The 20,547-nt window shown below is 34.6% G+C and overlaps 4 protein-coding genes across 5 annotated transcripts in view; all 4 read right to left on the bottom strand.

The window, feature by feature from the left end:
- LOC125187396 overlaps nucleotides 1-1,250 on the bottom strand; it is a 2,321-nt gene extending 1,071 nt beyond the window's left edge. Inside the window, exon 1 of the mRNA XM_048083986.1 lies at nucleotides 11-1,250. Coding sequence (XP_047939943.1) covers nucleotides 11-1,250 — 1,240 coding nt within the window. The remainder of the gene's footprint in view (nucleotides 1-10) is intronic.
- A 3,576-nt stretch (nucleotides 1,251-4,826) lies between these two features.
- On the bottom strand, nucleotides 4,827-6,510 carry LOC125187390 (nuclear transcription factor Y subunit C-4-like). The gene is made up of 7 exons (XM_048083977.1): nucleotides 6,420-6,510; nucleotides 5,937-6,036; nucleotides 5,729-5,799; nucleotides 5,297-5,494; nucleotides 5,050-5,187; nucleotides 4,897-4,959; nucleotides 4,827-4,847 (listed from the first exon to the last, which is right to left on the bottom strand). The coding sequence occupies exons 1-7, from the start codon at nucleotides 6,471-6,473 to the stop codon at nucleotides 4,827-4,829; spliced, it is 645 nt and encodes a 214-aa protein (XP_047939934.1). The 5' UTR covers nucleotides 6,474-6,510.
- Nucleotides 6,511-10,392: 3,882 nt separating this feature from the next.
- LOC125202140 (zinc finger CCCH domain-containing protein 14) lies at nucleotides 10,393-12,249 on the bottom strand. Of its 2 annotated transcripts, none has more exons than XM_048100488.1 (2): nucleotides 11,540-12,249; nucleotides 10,393-11,016 (listed from the first exon to the last, which is right to left on the bottom strand). In XM_048100488.1, exons 1-2 carry the CDS (start codon nucleotides 12,170-12,172, stop codon nucleotides 10,693-10,695), a joined length of 957 nt encoding a protein of 318 aa, XP_047956445.1. In that variant the 5' UTR covers nucleotides 12,173-12,249; the 3' UTR covers nucleotides 10,393-10,692. The 2 variants fall into 2 exon arrangements, with proteins under 2 accessions (XP_047956445.1, XP_047956446.1); XM_048100489.1 differs by having other exon boundaries at nucleotides 10,393-11,013.
- A 4,644-nt stretch (nucleotides 12,250-16,893) lies between these two features.
- Nucleotides 16,894-17,274, bottom strand: LOC125187379. Its single transcript, XM_048083966.1, has one exon. It carries the CDS (start codon nucleotides 17,272-17,274, stop codon nucleotides 16,894-16,896), a length of 381 nt encoding a protein of 126 aa, XP_047939923.1.
- Nucleotides 17,275-20,547: the final 3,273 nt, after the last annotated feature.

Genomic DNA, 20,547 nt, shown 5'->3' with positions numbered 1-20,547 from the left:
AGCAGCTTACCTTTAAATCTTCCTCGGAGGTGAGTCCCATCTATTGTTAACACCGGTGCAGCCTTCTGGAAAGCATGTATTGCAGGCCCAAATGCCCAGAAAACATAGTTGAACACATTTGTACGTCTCTGACTCAACAACTCGTTGTGCTTCCATTCAACAATTGTGCCCGGATTCTGTGACTGGAGTTCAAACATGTAGCTTGGCAACTGCCTGAATGATTCCTCCCATCCACCATATACAAACTCTATAGCCTTTCTCTTTGCATACCATGCCTTCTTATAACTGATTGACACACCAAATCTGTCTTGAATATCAGCTATTATTGAGAAGACCTTGAAATCGGCACATTGTCGCACATGATGTCGAATACACAGAGCAATCATTGCCGATGAGAAGTTAGCATGATCTCTGTTAGCACGATGGCCTACACAAGTATGTCGACCCACCCACTTTCTAACTTCCCACATATCGTCATGAGCCCTTTGTGTAACTGAAACCTCCCACTTACATTCCCTCGCTTTTTCAGCGTCGGTGGTGCTGATGATGCCTATACCTGTTGCTGTCGTTCCTGCTGGAAATTTGCATACGGCATGCCACCTTCTTAATTTGCTCTCGACGACCTTAAACTGTTTTTCCTGCCACAAACTCCACATAGTTATAGCAGTCTTCACATGAAGCTTGGAATCAAATTTTGTTCCCAACACAATCCGATGCGGCTCTTTCTCATCCCAATACAAATTGCTGTGTTCATTATCAACAACATCATCAGATACTCCAGAAGGACCACTTGGTAATTTGCGAAAGAATTTCAACCCCCTAGTGTTGTACTCTGGAAGTGGTTGTTCACCTTGTACAACAGGTTTACAAGGTATTATCTCATCATCAGAAGAACCATCACCATCATCAGAAGAACCATCACCATCACAGAGATCGGGTTCTGGCTCAGTCTCAGATAATGCTGTTGGCTCATTAAGAACATCTGCAACATCTACCTCATCATTCAATCCAACACCAACATCAACAGCATCTACAACATCTCTCTGCTCATTCATACTATGATCAAAGTTCATATGTTCACCCCTAGCAGATGATCCAATACCACAGTCTGAGCTCAAAAGTTCAACCCTCGCAGATGATCCAATACCACAATCAACAACTGGTGGGATTTCTGAACTTCTCACAGGTGAATACTCAACAAATAATTCAATACACCCACTTGAATTTTGAGCATTGTTGAACATAAACATTACACTTTCATCATTGCAAATCACAGAACATGTATAACTCATACCGGAAGCAAAGATTATACATTGTCTCCACAATAATTCAATAGTGTGTTGGTTCATATCTATTCTCATCGCATCACATATCATTGCAACCAATTCAGAATAGGAAACACACGAATTTAATACGATGGAGCTCCTCGCACGAGGTGGATCATAACCAATACCCATATGTGGTAGTTGAACTACTCTACCACCCCAATACAAACTCACAAATACTTGCATGATTTCTGCATCAATAACATTTTCCAAAAACAACAATTAGGGACATTTTTCCTATAAGCCCTAATTTAAAAAATTGGGTAAAACTAACAAATGAAAGCAAAATAAACATGAATAAAGATGAATGTAGCTAAATTGAAGTACAATTACCGGAACTTATGAAGAAAATGCTGAAAATCGACCGAAATCGTCGAAAAACGGCGGAAATCGCCAACCCGTGACTCCTTGCTTCTGCTTCTGTTCTGTTTGCGCCTTCTGCCCTTTAAAACCCGACTGAAAGACGCATAACGTATATGCGTCATTAACGAAAGACGCATAATGTATATGCGTCACTAAGCAAAGACGCATAACCTATATGCGTCACTAATGAAAGACGCATAAGGGTTATGCGTCTTTGTAAAACGCAATATTTTATGCGTTTTCACTTTAACGACGCATCATCGTTATGCGTCTTTCAATAAAGACGCATCTCCTTTATGCGTTTCATTAAGAGTGACGCATAACCTTTATGCGTCACTCCCTAACTGGGAACAAATCTATTCTCCTTCATTAAGATGGAATGCAATTACAAGCCTAGAACAAAAGAAGAATTAACCCCTGTTATTTTCTTCAGTCAACTCCAACTTTTTCATCTAAATATATTTACATTTTATCACGTATGCCAACAAGGGAGTGTTATATTGCTAACTCAATACCTAATTGCTAACTACAACTAAATAATAGCCATTAGATATTCAAATTAAGGGCCTAGATCATCAACCAAGAAATATCAATACGATAAAAAAAAACGTCAATAAAGCCATAGGATTAATTCCATAAAATATCAATAGGGGTATTAATGTCAATTAACTACATGTTTAGTTATAACTAACTTTTAAAAGAAATCGCAAAACTTTAAATTCATATAACATATATCAAATTAAAGATAATTTTTTAAGGATTCCAACGATATCATATATGCATATGTTCCGACGTCAAAATTTGAAAAAAAAATTCGAAAATTTTTCAATTTTTTCGTAAAGCAGAAATGTCAACATACTATATAAAATATGTCAATATAATACATGTAGAATGTCAATATAAGCAATGGGTTAACATTCTTAAAGCATCGTGTTGACATTCTCAAAGCATTGTGTTGATATTTCCGAAATACTATATTGACATTTTCATCTAAAACCCTAATTTGGCGTTTTTTTTATCTTTTTTGATTTTATTAATAAAAATGAAAATTACACGTGGCAAATTGTAGACCACACGTTTTCTAAAATCCTATGACCTTAAATTAGTTGTAGTTAGCTATTAAATGATGAGTTAGCAATTGATCACTCCCCTATGCCAACATATATATCAACACAAATGCATTAGTATATCATTACAATTCATTGATGCATATAATATAATCACACTAGTATATCACACATGCACACTAATATATAAATAGAGAATCATCATTATGTCAATATTTAGTAAAAGTATAGAGCATAAACAATGTCACATTACTAATATATTAATTGTATTAATCAAATAATAATTAAATCTCTGATGATAACAGGTACTCCATCATTTTAGTTCATGTCGACGGATGGCATATAATGTCAACACAATGTCCCATTTCATATTTTTATAAACCGTTTTGACATTCTTATGATTTAATCTCAATTGATACTTTTATGATAATATTTGTATGTTTTATCCTTGGTTCTCCATTCTCTAGATCCAACCATCCATATTACAAATCCATATTACAAAGTACTAGTATCTAAGGTAATGGTAGTATTTTAGTAGGACGGCATCCACTCCATATTTATATAATTTATCCTCTCCTTATCCTTCATTAATTTCAATATTTCAGTCTTAATAAGCTTGGTAAAGACCAAAATAATTTTCAAATACTATTTTTTTTTCATTAAAAAATTATCTTAAAGGTAAAACACATAAATTTCAATGCAAATTTAACAAAGTAAAGTAAGAGAGAAACTTTACATAATCGCATCGCCCCGGTGGTAGGGTTATACATATTCCACCAAATAAACCCGTCAAACATGAGATTTCACTTCTTGCTAACGATCAATATATATGTATGTGTGATAGTGGAATTAGAATATCCTAATCTTTGTATTTGGACATGAAGTCATCTTTGTTCGGTCACCATTATTAATTTGACACAACTTATAATATTATATTCCTTTTTATCATCATATCTAAAGTTGACATTTTAATCCATCATTTCTTTTTTATCTTTCTTTATAAAAATAATTTCACTTTTTTATTATTCCTCCCTTTTCAAGGAGAGATAATACATCACACCAATGCATTATGTAACTAAAGTCTAAAGTAAACACAGCTATTATCTACAATCAAAGTATACATAACCTAGAAATGGAAGAGTTTAATTTGAATGAGAACCCAACGAAGCCAATCAGCACAGAGACTCTATCTATATATCACAATATGTAAGTGTCTTGGAAGATATTATGATAATCTTTCCAATCAACAACTTTATATACATAACAGAATAGCAGTTATCTACATTACATGACAAACACCAACAAGGTATAATTAACACATGTTGGTTTTCACATGTAATTTTTCTTCTTAGTCTTCTTTTAATGAGGAATTGCATATTTAAGAACGGGTGGTTAATAGTTATCTTATAAAGTTACATTGTTTATATTATAGTCTATGTCCATGATTGATCACCAACATCAATAATAAGTCTCTCTTTCCTCTTTCCCATCTACAATATATGCAAACGTGACACAAGAATGACCGAACTGATAAAGAATTAAAACACAAAAACCCTAATTCCTTGAATTTATTAATAATTTGAAAAACGGACTGCAAAATAAAAAAAAAACTCACAATTTTTAAGTGATCGAAAACCCTAGGAACAGAAAGAAAATAAAATGAAAATACGACAATTCAAAACAAATCCGGAATACAAAAAAAACGATGGTTTCGCCCTTTAAATGATGTTTGATAACCGAATTCTATCGTACATCGTGGCATAGCCATAATTTTTATTCCTCATCCCGTTTCGCAAGCCCAATGCGGATTCCAAGTCATTTCGAGACAATTGATGTTTTTGTTGTCGTCGGCTGGAACTTCGTGACAATCTTTCACTGAAAAAAATCCTGAAAATATTCACATGCAGTACGTATATGTGTATAAACAGTATTATGAGTGTGTATTTGTGTGTTTTATCTAGTCATAATATAAGCTTACCTTATAGTGAATGTAAGGGTTGGTTCCATCATAAGGTGGCGGATAACTAGGATTAACATCTTGGAAATAAGCCTAACAACACAAACATGAAAATTAATTGATTTCAAGCGACAACTGAAAAAAAAAATCAATTCATTATTATGAAAAGATTGTGATGACTTACATGATTGAAGTTGTGAGGATAACTCATGGGAAATGCCATTTGATGTTCATCTCCTCCTAGCTCCTAATTTACAGGATTAACAAAACTCATAAAACAGAAAAGAAAGTATATATCATTATTAATTAATTGGAATAATATTGTGCATCAAATCACCTGCATATAGTTGGGAGGGAGTGGATGAGGAACATAAACTCCATGGTCAATATTATTATTGTTATTAGTATTATTGGTATTATTTGGAATGGGTTCATCATCCTGAAGTTGAGCATTTGGAATGGATTCATCATCATCCTGAAATTAAGGAAGTCATGTATATATGAGATGATGAGAAGATTTGACATAGTTAATAATGAAGATAATAGTAGTAATAGAAGGAGAAATGAAGAAGATATATATATACACGGAGGTGTGATTCCAAGGGGACGATGTCTTTGAGGAAGGCTAAGAGAGAGTGGTCTCTAATAGCAAAAGCGACATCGTTGCGCTGCAGAGTTTTGCGGTTGTTAAGTTGAGTGTGCATCCACGCCCGCACGCTTAGTTCCATCACAAATAGCTCACACGCTTTGCTGAACAACACCGGTGTATCAGCACTGATCATCTGATACACCACAACATTAATTAATAAAAAAAATACTGATATCGTGATGAGATTTTTAAATTTCTATTCACTTATAAAAAAATAATTCTTAAATACTCAAACTTATGCATCCCCATGCACATTGTATTAGTAAAATTTAAAAATTGCATCACAAGTGAGTTTTCGTTTTATTCAACAACCAAAAACTAAATCAAAGTACAAACATTTTAAAAATAAAACATCATAACAACATACCCTAACTTTTTCGTCAGATTTCATCACTTTCTTTATGCGAGCTAATGGCAGTGTGTGTGGAGTCTTGACATCTACAAAACCAACAAGGAAACATATACATATAAACTTATTTTTATACAAATTTTTTAGATATATGAAAAGTGAAAAAAAATTATTCAAGCAATAAAATTAACACAACATTCAAGACTAATTACAAAATGGGAATTACCAGTAGGAGCGTCACGAATCTCAGAGAGTCTATCTCTCCAAAAATTATGCAAGTTGTGCTTCAAATGGTTCATAAAAGATGCACGTCTTTCAGCTTCAAGCTGCATAAACAATAGTTTAAAACTCAATGCTCAATATATAATTAAAACAATAGTATTAAAAATTAAAACATACATATAAATTAATTCACGTGGCAACATGTCATTCTAGCCATTCTTCATTACATAAATGTGTAAATTAATTCTTTTTAAAAGATTTCCTCTTAATTTATTCCATTAAGAATCGACAGATAAGATTAAATACATAACAAAACACAATGAGCACATTTGTCTCTCTTTAGAAACATTCTAATAGGCTACAACCTTCGTCAACTAAAGCGCGAGGCCTAGGGTTTTAACTAAAAAGAATCCGGAAATCGAAAAAAATTATAAAAACACCAAATCTGCGAGTAAATAAAGAATACGATGAAAAGTGAACGATTTACCAGATCATGGTCGACATGAATAGAAGAGGAAGGCATCGGCATAAAATTGTGCATTTGCAAATGTAGTTGAGAAGCCGACGGCGTACGCCTTGAGTTGCTAACGTTCCTTTCCCTATTATAATTCATTTTCAAACCAAGAATATTTTTGACTTCTACAAATAAATAAAAGAGCTTACAAATATTTAAGGAGGGCAGGGAGTGGATGTTTGAGTTCGTGCTTATAAATAATATTTTCATGATTTTATTAAGACAATTACTCACTTTGTATAACATTCCGTATGTAATTATCTATGTTATTTAAGAAATAATAATAATACTGTCGAAAGTTATTTATTATAGTAAATTAGATAGAAATAAGTCAATAACCAGCGATGACTTATGATAGTATTTACATAAATTTCTGGTTGAATCATCAGCATACAACAAGAGGATTAGAGAAAGATTAATGACAATGCATCTGGAGTAGGTATATGTAATTATTACTTATCACCTCTTTTGAAATCAGTTATTTTGAGATTTAATTTTAGAGTAAGTATGCAGCACTGAATGTAAGTATTATTTCTACTAGTTATATTGTTTCTAATCAGACTAGGCTAGTCCTTGTGATTTAGGTTTTCATTTGAAGGCTGAGTCCAAGAGATTTTTTGCAATTCTACTATGATTGTCAATGTATAGATAGACTCAAAACTTGGTTGAATTCTAAAAGTCAACTCCAAATTATCAACTTTGATATGTTCTTTTTCAACTAAGACTTTATTTTCATTATTAATTTCAATCAAATGCACATGAATATTTTGTCGTTACGTTATTGACTCGCTTTAAGTTTAATTTACGAATTTATTATTCAAATTAATGATATACGTTATTAGTATAAGCTAAACATAGAATATGATTTATTTTATATAAATCGAAACCAGACTGAAATCACTGGAACGGTCAAAAATTGAAGAACCATGAAGACTCTCGTTGTCCTATTATGATTCAAATATTTTTAGAACCAGAATTGGCGCTTTCAAACCATAACCGGCGATTCCAGCATCATGAACATGACTAAGTATAGTATTGTGTCTTTTTTTCAAAAAGAAAAATTATATCTATAACACCCTAATTTTAATAGGGTTTTTATTGGTTGAGTTTTCAAAATTTAAATATCTAAGGATAAAATTATTTGAGTAAGTGGTAAAATATGAGTAATTAGCACGGGGAGTGTTATATTGCTAACTCAATACCTAATTGCTAACTACAACTAAATAATAGCCATTAGATTTTCAAATTAAGGGCCTAGATCATCAACCACGAAATGTCAATACGATCAACAAAAAACGTCAATAAAGCCATAGGATTAATTCCATAAAATATTAATAGGGGTATTAATGTCAATTAACTACATGTTTAGTTATAACTAACTTTTAAAAGAAATCCCAAAACGTTAAATTCATATAACATATATCAAATTAAAGATAATTTTATAAGGATTCCAACGATATGATACATGCATATGTTCCGACGTCAAAATTTGAAAAAAAAATCGAAATTTTTTCAATTTTTTCGTAAAGCAGAAATGTCAACATACTATATAAAATATGTCAATATAATACATGTAGAATGTCAATATAAGCAATGAGTTAACATTCTTAAAGCTTTGTGTTGACATTCTCAAAGCATTGTGTTGACATTCTCAAAGCATTGTGTTGATATTTCCGAAACACTATATTGACATTTTCATCCAAAACTCTAATTTGGCGTTTTTTTATATCTTTTTTTATTTTATTAATAAAAACGAAAATTACACGTGCCAAATTCTAGACCACACATTTTCTAAAATCCTATGGCCTTAAATTAGTTGTAGTTAGCAATTAAGTGATAAGTTAGCAATTGATCACTCCCCGCATATATTTAAATATATGCTATGAATTCATCGATCCTCTACAGGGGGAGTGTTATATTGCTAACTCATAACTTAATTGCTAACTACAACTAAATAATAGCTATCGGATATTTAAATTAAGGGCTTAGATCATTAATCCATAAATGTCAATACGATTAACGAAAAACGTCAATAAAGCCATAGTATTAATTCCAAAAAATATCACTAGGGGTATTAATGTCAATTAACTACATGTTTAATTATAATTAACTTTTAAAAGAAATCCCAAAACTTTTAATTCATATAACATATACCAAATTAAAGATAATTTCATAAGGATTCCAATGATATCATACATGCATATGTTTCGACGTCAAAATTTGAAAAAAATTTCAAAATTTTTTAATTTTTTCGTATAGCAGAAAATGTCAACATGTAATATAAAATATGTCAATATAATATATGTAGAATGTCAATATAAGCAATGGGTTAACATTCTTAAAGCATTGTGTTGACATTCTCAAAGCATTGTGTTGATATTTTCGAAACACTATATTGACATTTTCATCCAAAACCTTAATTTGGCGTTTTTTTTTTAATTTTTTTCGATTTAATTAATAAAAACGAAAATTACACGTGGCAAATTGTAGACCATGCGTTTTTTAAAATCATGTGGCCTTAAATTAGTTGTAGTTAGCAATTAAATGATGAGTTAGCAATTGATCACTCCCCTCCTCTACAGACTTGCAAATTAGTACTATTAGGCAATTAGGAAAGTTTGCATAGGTCGATGCATATCCTTTTCGACATGGTCGAAGGTTCAGTATGTGGTATATTTTGTGGCCCATTCAAAAGAGGCCCATTACATTAATTTATGTGGCCCGCTCCTTATTTGTGGCCATCTCTATGCCCACTTACCTTACCTTACCTGAGACGTCGTTGATTGCCGCCACGTGTTGCTACACTCGAATTGATAAGCGGTTATCGAGGGGTCGCACTTATCTTTATCCGAGATATCATTATGTCTTCTCTCTAGAACTCTCTTTACTTCTGAGCATCGATCGTCTTCTCTGATCATCTGTGTGGTCTTAGGGTTTTCGTGTGGTTCTTGAGTTGTAACCGCTTCCTTCGCTTAAGATCTTTGGTAGAAGGGTGTATCGTGTATGGTCTATATCTATGTGACACTAGTCCACTTCGATCTGTGATCTTTTACTTGTGTGACGAAAGTCATCAGATCTTAAAAGATTTGTACTCCCTCAGGTCCTCAGTAGAAGTCTCATTTTATTATTTTCGTCAGATCACTATTAGAAGTGTCTCATTTCGTTTTTCTATTTTTGGCAAATGGTGCCACATTCCTCAACTCATTTTACTCACATTTTACTGTGAAATCAATATATAAAAGTAAAACTCACATTTCACTAACTTTTTCTATCAATTTTATTTACGAAGTCAAACAATTTTTTTTAAATCTGCACCTGTCACAATTAGACTTCTATTGGAGACTGGAGGAAGAATTAACCTTGGTTTATTATTTGTGAGATGGACCATCTCACCAAGGGTGAGACCTTAAACTGGTCTCAGATCTTATTTAATCCAATTGAATCTGATCTCCACAACCAGAATTAGAGGGTCATATTACGCTTATGCCCTCCCCTCCGATTCTCTCGCCATAGTTTCAGTGCTCTTGGTTCAGGCCCACCATAGTCAGCATCGCCAATAGTAGTTTTAAGTAGCTTAGGCTCTGGCGGCTTGTAGTGGGATCTCTTTAAATTTGGTGGTTTTATTTCCCCTCTATTGAGTTGTCCATCTTTACTTTAGTTTCATTGATGCAAAAATGTTTGATTATGAACTCTATTGTGGGCTGAGTGATTTTGCAATTTGAAAATTCATTTTTTTTCACTTGTTGTTACGTTAATTTTTTGTCCATCTTGGATTGAGAGTATTTTTGTCTTGAAGCTATTGAATTATCAACATTACAACGTCTAGAATTTACTTAGCTTTTTAATTAATTTGTGAGCATTCTGTTTCTTTCTTTGTGACGTATACTTGAATTTAGTTGGCCATTTGGTTTCACCAACCGTTGTTAGTTACCTGATCAAGCGAGTGGGGCAAGAAATAAACTATTGTAACTAGAGTAAATGGTGTAACAAGAATGATTGTAGTAGTATTATTAACTACCAGTTTCAAGAATAGCTATATCAATATGGATAACCAAGTTTAGTCTAACATGCTGCATGTATACATGCCATATTAACAATTGACCAAGATTTTCGATCCTTATTCTCTATAGTTAAGCAATCAATCTCTTGCAACATTCCACATCGACGAAAGTGATCATCCAGTCATCCAGTGCTATAGATATGCACTTGTCAAAAAATCCAATCCAGTTTCAATAGAACATACCAATCAGCGTGGTGGTGGTGTTCTCATGGGCCCAGCCGCCATGAGCTTCTCCTCCTCAGTAAGAGAGTGGCGGAAATGGCAGCGGTGGCCGTAAGGGCAGGCATCTCCGGCAAGCACCATACGACAGACCTCGGTCTTGTAGCGCGGGTGCCTGATCACTGGGCGCAGCTCCTTGATTCCGTGAGCGAACTGACAGTTTTCCCCATATGGACATGCGCCGGTCTCTTCCCATTTGTTACACAATTCAGTTTTGAACATCCCTTGGTTGTAGACGTCGAATTCCAACGCATCTTCTTCCTCCTTTGCCCCTGGCACGTACACCCTCTGCTGCTTACGGTTGCACGTCAACAAAGCCACAGGAAATTTGGCACAAATTAATGTTGGCAAACAACTTAATTGGAACATGATAATTAAACATTCAATCATTCAAGCTGGATCTGAGCATACATTTCATATAACAATAAACTATTGAGTTCATTAAGAGAAGAATCGACCACTACTTGAACATTCTGCTTCTCCAAATTTATAGATGCCTATTGTTCGAGATCTTATTTCAGTTTTGCGATACAGCAAGTAACTCATCCAGGTTAAGAGTAAACAGAGTTTAACAGATCGGTCTTACAATACACAAATTCGAATTTCAGATCACGAAAACAGAGTATAATTATAACCTTCGAAATTCGTAATATTTCATGATTGTTCAGATTTCAGTTCTTAAAACCACAATTATAGTTAACTAGTATGTGAATTAAATGAAAATTACTATTATTCGCGAGAAATCCAAATCTACGAACAAATCAGAAACGGTTTTTACGTGAAACGAAGCACACTAGGGTTCGAGTTGACTCACCGAAGGTGGAGACGGTTGACTCACTGTTTTCTGGACATTCGTTTCCCGGCCAGATCTATTCACCAGCTTCAGATAACCTTTTGAACGCACTGAAATGCTCTTCGGAAGTACGGTCTTCTCTGGAGTCCTCCGCTCGAAGCGATTGCATTCCGCGAGAGGTTGCGGCGCCGGCACATGAACCGGAACAGGAATAGGAAGGGGAACCGGAGAAGCGGCGGGGGGAGAGGAGACGCTGAGATGGTTGAATTCAGAGAGCAATCGTTTGCGAGAGAAGAGAAAGGCGACGCGACGAGATAGATCGGCGTTGGAGACACGGAGAGAATCGTTCTCGCGGCGGAGCGCGTCAACCTCCTCGATAGAATCGCGAAGCCGCGATAAGCAGAGTGTGTAGCGGTTGTAGAGCTGCTGGTACTCGAGGATGCTGCTCGAATCATGGCAGCGGCGCTCGGAATCGGCGACGTCGAAGGAGGCGGCGTCTGTAGTGTAATTCTGAAACAGCGAGGAGTAAATGGAGGCGGCGGAGTTGAGATAATCATCCGGCGAATTTGAGAGAAACAGATTGCTCCGAGAGAAACACACCGGCGAAGCATCGGTGGTGGTGAGGGCGGAAAATGAGGTATTCTCCTGCTGCATCTCACCGGAAAACTCTCTGAGATTCAGAAATTAGGAGACCTAAAGCGGTTAGAGATTTTTGTAGAGAAACAGGGGAAAATGAATTGGGTCTGCGCAGATTAGCAAGAGGGCGGGAGAATATAAAGCATCAGAAGAGAAATTACTGGATGTGTGCTGGTGTACGAAAGCAACAAGTTTACGCCAATGATAAGACGGGATTTAGATCGGTTAGAATGGTGTTGGTGGAGTAGGCCGTAGAGCATAACTTGCTTGCAACAGAAGCATTTAAACTTTTTGGCGGGGAAAATGCCTGTCGCGTGACTTCGAGAAATAATCAAGAATTAAGCAGTATACTAAAAAAATACTTATAAAGTGGTTGGAATAAATATGTTTATGTTTCAATTTGGTAGATTAAGTTTTTATTTGAAACATTTTATAGCTGATATTTTGTTACACTTCTTTCTCTAAGAGATTCCATAGGAGAAGGGGTGGATTTAATAAACAAAGCAAATACATTTGTGGGAAAACATACCTGAATCCTTATGCATGTTTTCATATTTACATTACTTCATTTGTTAAAAAGGAAGGTGGATGAACACTAGCCACCACTTTAGTTGCTCAAATAATAGTATAATGATTATAAGTTGGATAAACTCATTTCCAGATCTAATCATCATATACAAGCACTTGCTTCTCCACTACAGCTCTAACTAATTCTGTTTGGCCATCCAAAATTCCTATGTCAACCACAAAATTTGACATAGAAAATCCCTTGAGTATGAGTGTTCACGAAATACTTTGTTAATCAGATAAGATGCAGAAAAATATATGGTATAATAGATTGATAATTCCCACATATATTTCATACTAACTTTGTTGGAAGATTACATCTTAGACTTCTCTATTCTTACTAGATTTGAAACGTTCCTTCCATGTGATTAGTAAATGCCTATTCCATTTTCCCGTCATTTTATTTTATTATACCAAGCATTTATCTCATACTTATATATACGGGAGAAATCACCAAATATAATGTAACGCTTCACTTTTTCGAACCCTAATTTTCGGGTTATAAGATTTTTGCATTAAATGCTTTTAATGCTATGGAGTATGTGGATTAATTGATGAGTGATTTAATTACATGATTTCTTCGTGACCTAATTGCGTTTTGGAGTTGAGATTGATTGAATAGTCAAAGATATGAAAAATATGACGTGGCTGTTGAATAGTCAAAGATGTGGAAAATATGACGTGACCGTTGAAAGGTCAATGTGTTGAGAAAATGAGGTGGAAGTAAAAATGGTTGATTTTGTGTGAATACTTTGATGCGGAGTAATATAATTGTGGCGAATTATTTCCCAAAGGGTTGAGTGAGATTAAATAGGATTTTCATAAATATCCTACACATATTATTGGAATTTTCGACCCTATTATTATTGGAGAAGGAATCCTATTTTTCTTGGATTTAATTATTTGCTTGGGATAATTATCCAAATTAAATCCAAAGTCCAATTATTCTCTAATTACTCTATGGAATATTCGAAACCCACCTTGTTGCATGGAGATTTTCGAAAATCTCTTATTTATGGGAGAAGGAATTATTTTAATATATTATGTGATCCCTTATTTATTCTCTCCCATGAATAAATATAAATATTCTAGCATATCTTACCATATCTAAGGAGATCTTGCCATATCCTATTTAAATTAGGATTTTAATTTGATACCTTGTGGAGAGATTCAAAAATCACGCCACTTTCCTACTATTATTGAGAGATTTATCATTTTATTCTGCTCCGTGATATTTTATTCTACTCCGTGAAATACCAAATTAAATCGTATGCTAATTAAATAGCATGAAATTCGAATTCCCCTTATTTCTCACCAGATTTAACACCAACTCCCTCCCCCATATCTTCTCAAATCTTTAATTTATTTAATTAAAGATATTATATCTTGTACTCTATAAATATAAATAAAAGTGAAACCCCAAACCTAAATCAGAAAAATCGCCCCCCTCTCTCTTGAAAAACATGCCTCCCACTCTCTCTCAATTTTTCTTCTATTTTTCTCCAATATTTCTTCATCTTTTGAGAAGAATTGAAATTGAAACTCAAGAATTTTTTAAGAATCAAGGCTACTACTTTGTTCTACCGTTCGTTCTATCGAGAAAATGTATTTTTACATTAATCTTTTCTCATCTAACCGATTAATCGGTGTTCTTGAACCTTCATGCATATAGATCGAGTGAAAAGGGGAAACCAATTGATGAATGAGATCCTTATGTGTGTGTGAGTGGATCGTGTGTGTGTGTGCGTGTGTGTTGTGTGTGTGCGTGTGATGTGTGTTGTAAAACACTCATGCGTGACATTTTGATGATAGATCTGGAGTTGTTGTGCGAATAAAGAGTGATGTGATAATCACGTCTTGTTTTTGAATGGTGATATTAAAACAAATTGATGGGAAAAGGGTGGGAACATGCATGATTTTCGAATCAATGTTTGAAACTGATTTGTGATACACATAATTTAAAGGTGATAACTCGCGCTCTCAGCGTGATAGCAAGGGGAAGAGAATACTTGCGATCTAAGCCGTCGAGGTAGGCTTTTCTTTTAAAATAAGGACATCGTCTTAAATCTTTATTGATGAGAATGAGATCCGTGTTATCATGGCTTGAATTGTTTTGTCGTGCATATCCCTTGTGGCTATGCCACTATTGATTTAATCGAATTCGGATCCTTGTAGAGCCACAAACTCTACTTGGGTTAGTGTACACCAATGTTAGACCGTGTGCCAGCGTACGGGTTAGCCGATCTAGTGACCTGGATTGCGGTCACATTCCTTGTCATGTAGAATGAGGATATGGTAAACGTCGATATGAAAAAATGGTTGCACGGCCGTGATTTTGATAAAGGATATATTGTGGTGCCTCGGGTCTTTCTAAAGATAAAACCCCGATGGACACTTGAAATGGCATGATAACTATTATTATGATAAAACTGTTTTCGACATAAGTCCATTGAGTATGTTTATAGTACTCAGCCCTGCATGTGTTTTCTCTATGTGCAGGTTGAGCGGCGACGAGCGGTTGGCGGTGTTGAGCAAGAAATTTGAATAATATGATCAGTTTGGAACTTTGAGTGTAGTTGTGTCTTCATACATAGCTCCACCCTTCTCTTGGTTGCTTCCGCTGAAACATGAAACTTATTATTATTTGGTTGAGTTTGAACTATTTCTTTTCGTTAGAATATTGAGACGTGATACGGATTGGATTATCTTGAAACCTTGTCATTTTGAATATTAATTGCGATAACCCTTTTATCATTGAATTTCATTGCTAAGGCATTATTCTTCTCTTACTTAGTTGATCATTAAATACTTTGGTAAAATCCCTTTAAATGAAATCCTAGCCTATGATCTTTGTTGCATTTAAGTCCGCCTAGTTAACGATCGCCGTATTTATTATACCCTAAAAGGGCGGATCGTTACATATAAAATACCAGTCCTTTATGGAGTAAATATAAGGAGAATCGTTTTATCAATTAATTTAGTACTTCATCATCTTTCATATTTCTCATTTTCGTTGCTTTATCGAAATAAATGTCAAATTCATATACTGAACATGCAAATACTAGGAACAAAATAAATTATGGTTAAAGATGAATAAACCATGCGAATGGCCGCACACAAAGGACTCTTGGACTGGACTAGTTTAATTTTCACAGTAAATCTTATGCCACGATATTTTAGCCCTGTTTTTCCTGCCTATAATTCAAAGAAATAAAAGTTGAACCTTGTTCATATATCACAGGCAAGATTCATCGAGTATCTATTTCGTCTCAAATTACTTGAATTGTTTCAATTGAGCATAGGATTTAAGAATGTGATGTTTGATGATGGAATAGGAGAAAGAATAGAGAATAATTTTTTTTTGTCATAATAGTATCCGCAATGATCCATAACAATTTTTCGTGCCGATTTCGTATGTAAAGATCTCTATTTCTGCACATAACACTAGTACATTAGCGGGATGTGATGAAAATTTTAAATAGCACATTGAGGCAATTGGGCGGGCCGGTTCATCGCAGAAGTGCACAACGACGACGAGGCAACTGACGTACAAAAAATTGAAATTTTCCATTATGGTATCATTTCATATTAAAATTCAGATACACCAAAATTTTGCTACAAATAAGTTCAATTATATGTTACTCCTAGTATATGATTTGATTTTTATCGTCTCATTGTCTCTAACTCAACTCAATAATTTTGAAAAGTCAGTGGTTATAAATAGAAAGTAATCCTTACTTGAGACGCAATTGTCCCATCTCCCAAGTGTATCCTGGACCTTACATTTTGCTTTGAATTCAAAAAATTGGTCAATGTTGAGTAAACAAAAATAGGCCACCGACCGTCAAATGAGAATTTATACTAGGACTTTCACTATTTATCTTTATTAATCTAATTCATCTAGTAATAAAAATTGAGGTAATTTGACCGTACTAACGAAGGGATCCAATCTTGCATATTTTAAAATGAATTAATCATTAAGTCATGTTTGCACATTTACAAATACGTGAAATTACATCATTTGCTTTTTGAAACTAATTAAAACAATAAGAGAGAAATATTAATGAACAATTATCATAACTACACCGTCAGCCGGAAAAGCCCTTTTGTTGGTGTCTCCGGCCATAACGAAAAATCAACAGAAAAATGAAAAATAACAGAGGCTATAACTACTATTTATTGTAGCCTAACTCGTAGGAAGCAACCATGGATTTGTAGATCTCAAAAATAAGCCTATTCTCGAACTCAGAATTGGAATAGGTGATGCGAGCATCTCTGGCTTTGGGGACTCTCTTAGCGCCAAAAACGTTGGTGCTGTTTGAAGATCCAGAGTTATGAGCCAGCCTCAGCATCATGTTGACGTACGCGTTCTTCAATTTGGTCCACAGCCGCAGCGGCGACGCTGCCCTAATCAGCCGCAGCTTCGGCGCCAGCCGCAGCCGCCACGATCGCTTCGGCGCCCCTCCCAATCTCGCCACTTGCATTTTGCCCCTGTTTTTGGGCGATAGCCTGGTGTATCCTCTCCTCCTCCTCGCGAATTGGATGATCTCCATCGCTCAAAAGTTATAAAATTTCTGTGCTGGTAGAGATCTAGATATTGTGTTGGGGAAATTGTGTTGAGGAGAAATTGTGAGCGATTTGTGTTTATAATGGCGCGGAAAATAATTCGGGTCAACAAAGACGGGTGGGTATGGCCACAAATTAAATTTAAATAAATATATATATGATGAGTCATCTTAATTTCTTTGCTATATAGTGTTTCATTTTGGTCAGAAACGATAACCTGGAGTGCTAAATATAAGTAATTTATATTTTTTATTAATTGGCAACTGAGTGTTGTTGAATATTGGGAGTCACATAAAATGTCATGCTTCTTGTCTCAAAAATTTTGACTTTGACCAAATAAATTTCTTTTGTTGTACAAGTAACACATTTTCTAGTACTATTAATAATTATTTATGTCATGCCCCACGAAACTTCAAGCTTGAACTATAATATGGGCACATCCAATGCAAAAAACACGTTTAAATAAATATATTAGTATACTAAGCGAATTACATGATGTTTAGACTACTAAAAGATCTACATTTTGCTGTAATGCAAATTTTTCATGCAAACAAGAGAATTACTAATATTTTAAAAAAAATACTCCTTGTTCCAAGAAAATGCACTCTTGATTGGATATGATTTTTAATGCATAGTTAGTCAATGTTGAATCCAAGTAATTACAAGGGAGTATAATTGTATCCCCAAAATCGTAAGTAGCCTAGTCTAATAAAAATGACATTAAAAATAAATATGGAAAAAGTCAAAACGAAAAAACTATAGGTGTACAAAAATAACCAAATAATGCACTACATGCAGAATTATGAAGAGAGATATTAATGGACTCCACAGGACCACAACCTAACATAATAATACCAATAAGGATCACAAATAAACGAGATGTTACAAAATATAGTCGGGCATACTCAAGGAGTATTAGCTTTCCAGACATGCCTGGAAGCTATCAAATCGATTCTGAGGATAGAGGACGGAGACCGAGGTAGACGCTGCGACAGTGGTTACCTGATCCCTTTAGGAAGCATGACTTAGCCGACTTCTCTTCAGCCAATTGCAAGTTTGCATTAACCACATCCAATGAAAGACAACCATGCGCGCACTCCTAGCGAATAAGGGGCTCCGTCCCCTATACTAACAGTTTATGATCAGTAGTCAACACTTAATCTTCTTAAGGAATGTTACGCGTGTGATTGCTAATCCTCTTAGTTAAAATATCTAGATAGTATTATCTAAATCTAGATGTTATGTTATTGAATTCTCTATATAATTATATATTAGAATATCTAGATATAGAATTCTTTAGAAATAGATACTATGTAATAAATATCTAGATTTTTATATAGAAAAAGAGTAGAAAATCGTAGAATATAGGAAAAATATATAAAATAACAGAGTAAAAAATCGTAGAATATAGGAAAAAGATTTGTATTTACAATTGTGTGTTGTATCATTTTGCATAAATTGAGAAGTCGAGAACTTACAAATAAAGTTTAAGTTTGTCTAAACGACTAAATCTCATATACCTTTTCATATATATTTCACACATTAAGTGTGTTTTTAAATATTTCATCCAAACTTACTCATCTTATATATTTCTTATATTCATTTTACAATAGTTTTTTTTTTTTTTTTTTTTTTTTCGCTATCATAGTATTTAATAGATCAAATTTGAACACCATTTAAAATTTTATTCAATAGCTAAAATCTTAAAATAAAACAAATCAAACCCTAAATATCAAAATCATTGGGATGAGGGAACTTAAAACAATGTAATTTATGACACACTTTGTTTAATTGTAAGTTAAATCTAGCCATATCCAATGAATAAGAATGGCGATGAGAACCAGTGAACCAGCCACATTTCTTTTCCCTCGGTTCCAACTTATTGTGCTTCACATGTGCATAAGCAGCACACCTAAATGTCTTCAAAATAGAATAATCACCTAGACTTCCATACCATCTTTGATCTAGGGTCTCATTAGATATTGCAGAAGAAGGACATTTATTAATAAGAACTGCAGCAGTGACATAGCTTCAGCCCAAAATTTCTTAGGTAATCCAGAATAGAATACCATACACCTTACTCTCTCAAGTAGTGTCTTCTTATTCATTCTTTCTGCCATCTCATTTTGTTGGGGGTTCTTTGATGCAGTTCTATGTCTTCTAATCCCCTTCAATTTGCAAAAACTCTCAAACTCAGCAGATAGAAACTCCATACCATTATCAGTTCTTAGATATTTCAACACGGATCCCTTCTCATTCTCATATCTAATATGTCGCTTAAATTTTGCAAATGCGTGAGACTTCTCTTTCAAAATTTAGATCCATACTTTTCTGGAATAGTCATCAATGATGGAGATAAAATACTTACCTCCACCTATGGATTCAGTCTGAGCGGGCCCCCACAAGTCATTGTGAGCATACACAAAAGGTGTTGTTGAGGTGTGCTTTCCAATTGTTAATGGCAGCTTCTTTGCCTTCCCCAGAATACAAGACTCACACTTCTTTAGGTTCTTTGATGCACCTAATCTTATCACACCATGTTTGGCCTGCTCCTGGTGTCTTTTTCACCCACATGTCCCAGCCTAGTATGCCAAAGATCCAGGCTCTCTGACTAAGTAACATTCACAACATCAGTTATAGTCTCAGCCATCAAGTAGTACATGTTATTCTTTCTTTTAGCCTCTATGATAACTCTAGAACCCTTAGTAACTCTAAGAATTCCATCACCAGAATCAAACTTGTATCCCTTTGATTCCAGCATTCCAAGAGAAATGAGATTCCTCATGATTTTTGGTATGAATCTGACTTCTGTCAAAGTCTTGACACTGCCATCTTTCATTTTCAGCTTAATACCTCCAATCCCCTTGACATTGCAAACCTGATTATTGCCTAGCATCACTGACCCCTGACAGCTTGTTAAACTCTGGAACCAAGACTTGTGAGAACAAATATGGAAAGTGCAACCAGAATCCATAATCCAAGATTCTTCAATAGCAGCTCCTGAGTGTACATTCAAAGTAGTCTCTGCATCACCAGCCTTCTCTTGTTCTTGCTTTCTCTTCCAAGCAAAACAAGCTTTCTTCAAATGGTCCGATTTCTTGCAATAGTGACAGCTTCTATTTCCTTCTCCCTTTCAATTTTCTCTTTATCTTGCTTCTTCTGAGACTTCTTCTTGAACTCTTTCTTTTGATCATTCTTCAAGTATAAGCTTTCAGCTGCTGGATCAGTCTACTTAGCATCAGACTTCTGGGAATCCTTTA

Source organism: Salvia hispanica, chromosome 1, assembly GCF_023119035.1.
Source record: "Salvia hispanica cultivar TCC Black 2014 chromosome 1, UniMelb_Shisp_WGS_1.0, whole genome shotgun sequence".
Lineage (NCBI taxonomy): Eukaryota > Viridiplantae > Streptophyta > Magnoliopsida > Lamiales > Lamiaceae > Salvia > Salvia hispanica.
Note: the sequence above shows the minus strand (reverse complement) of the source record. Positions and strands in the feature narration are given on the sequence as shown.

Bases quoted from the DNA above. Each gene is read 5' to 3' on its own strand.
- LOC125187390 (XM_048083977.1), bottom strand. From the start codon at position 6,473: ATGCACAATTTTATGCCGATGCCTTCCTCTTCTATTCATGTCGACCAT. The intron at 5,495-5,728 runs GTATGTTGTTAT...GTGGTGTATCAG, and splicing joins AATCTGACGAAAAAGTTAGG to ATGATCAGTGCTGATACACC. The intron at 4,960-5,049 runs GTGATTTGATGC...CCTGTAAATTAG, and splicing joins TCCCTCCCAACTATATGCAG to GAGCTAGGAGGAGATGAACA.
- LOC125202140 (XM_048100488.1), bottom strand. From the start codon at position 12,172: ATGCAGCAGGAGAATACCTCATTTTCCGCCCTCACCACCACCGATGCT. The intron at 11,017-11,539 runs GTGAGTCAACTC...AACCGTAAGCAG, and splicing joins GTCAACCGTCTCCACCTTCG to CAGAGGGTGTACGTGCCAGG.
- LOC125187379 (XM_048083966.1), bottom strand. From the start codon at position 17,274: ATGGAGATCATCCAATTCGCGAGGAGGAGGAGAGGATACACCAGGCTA.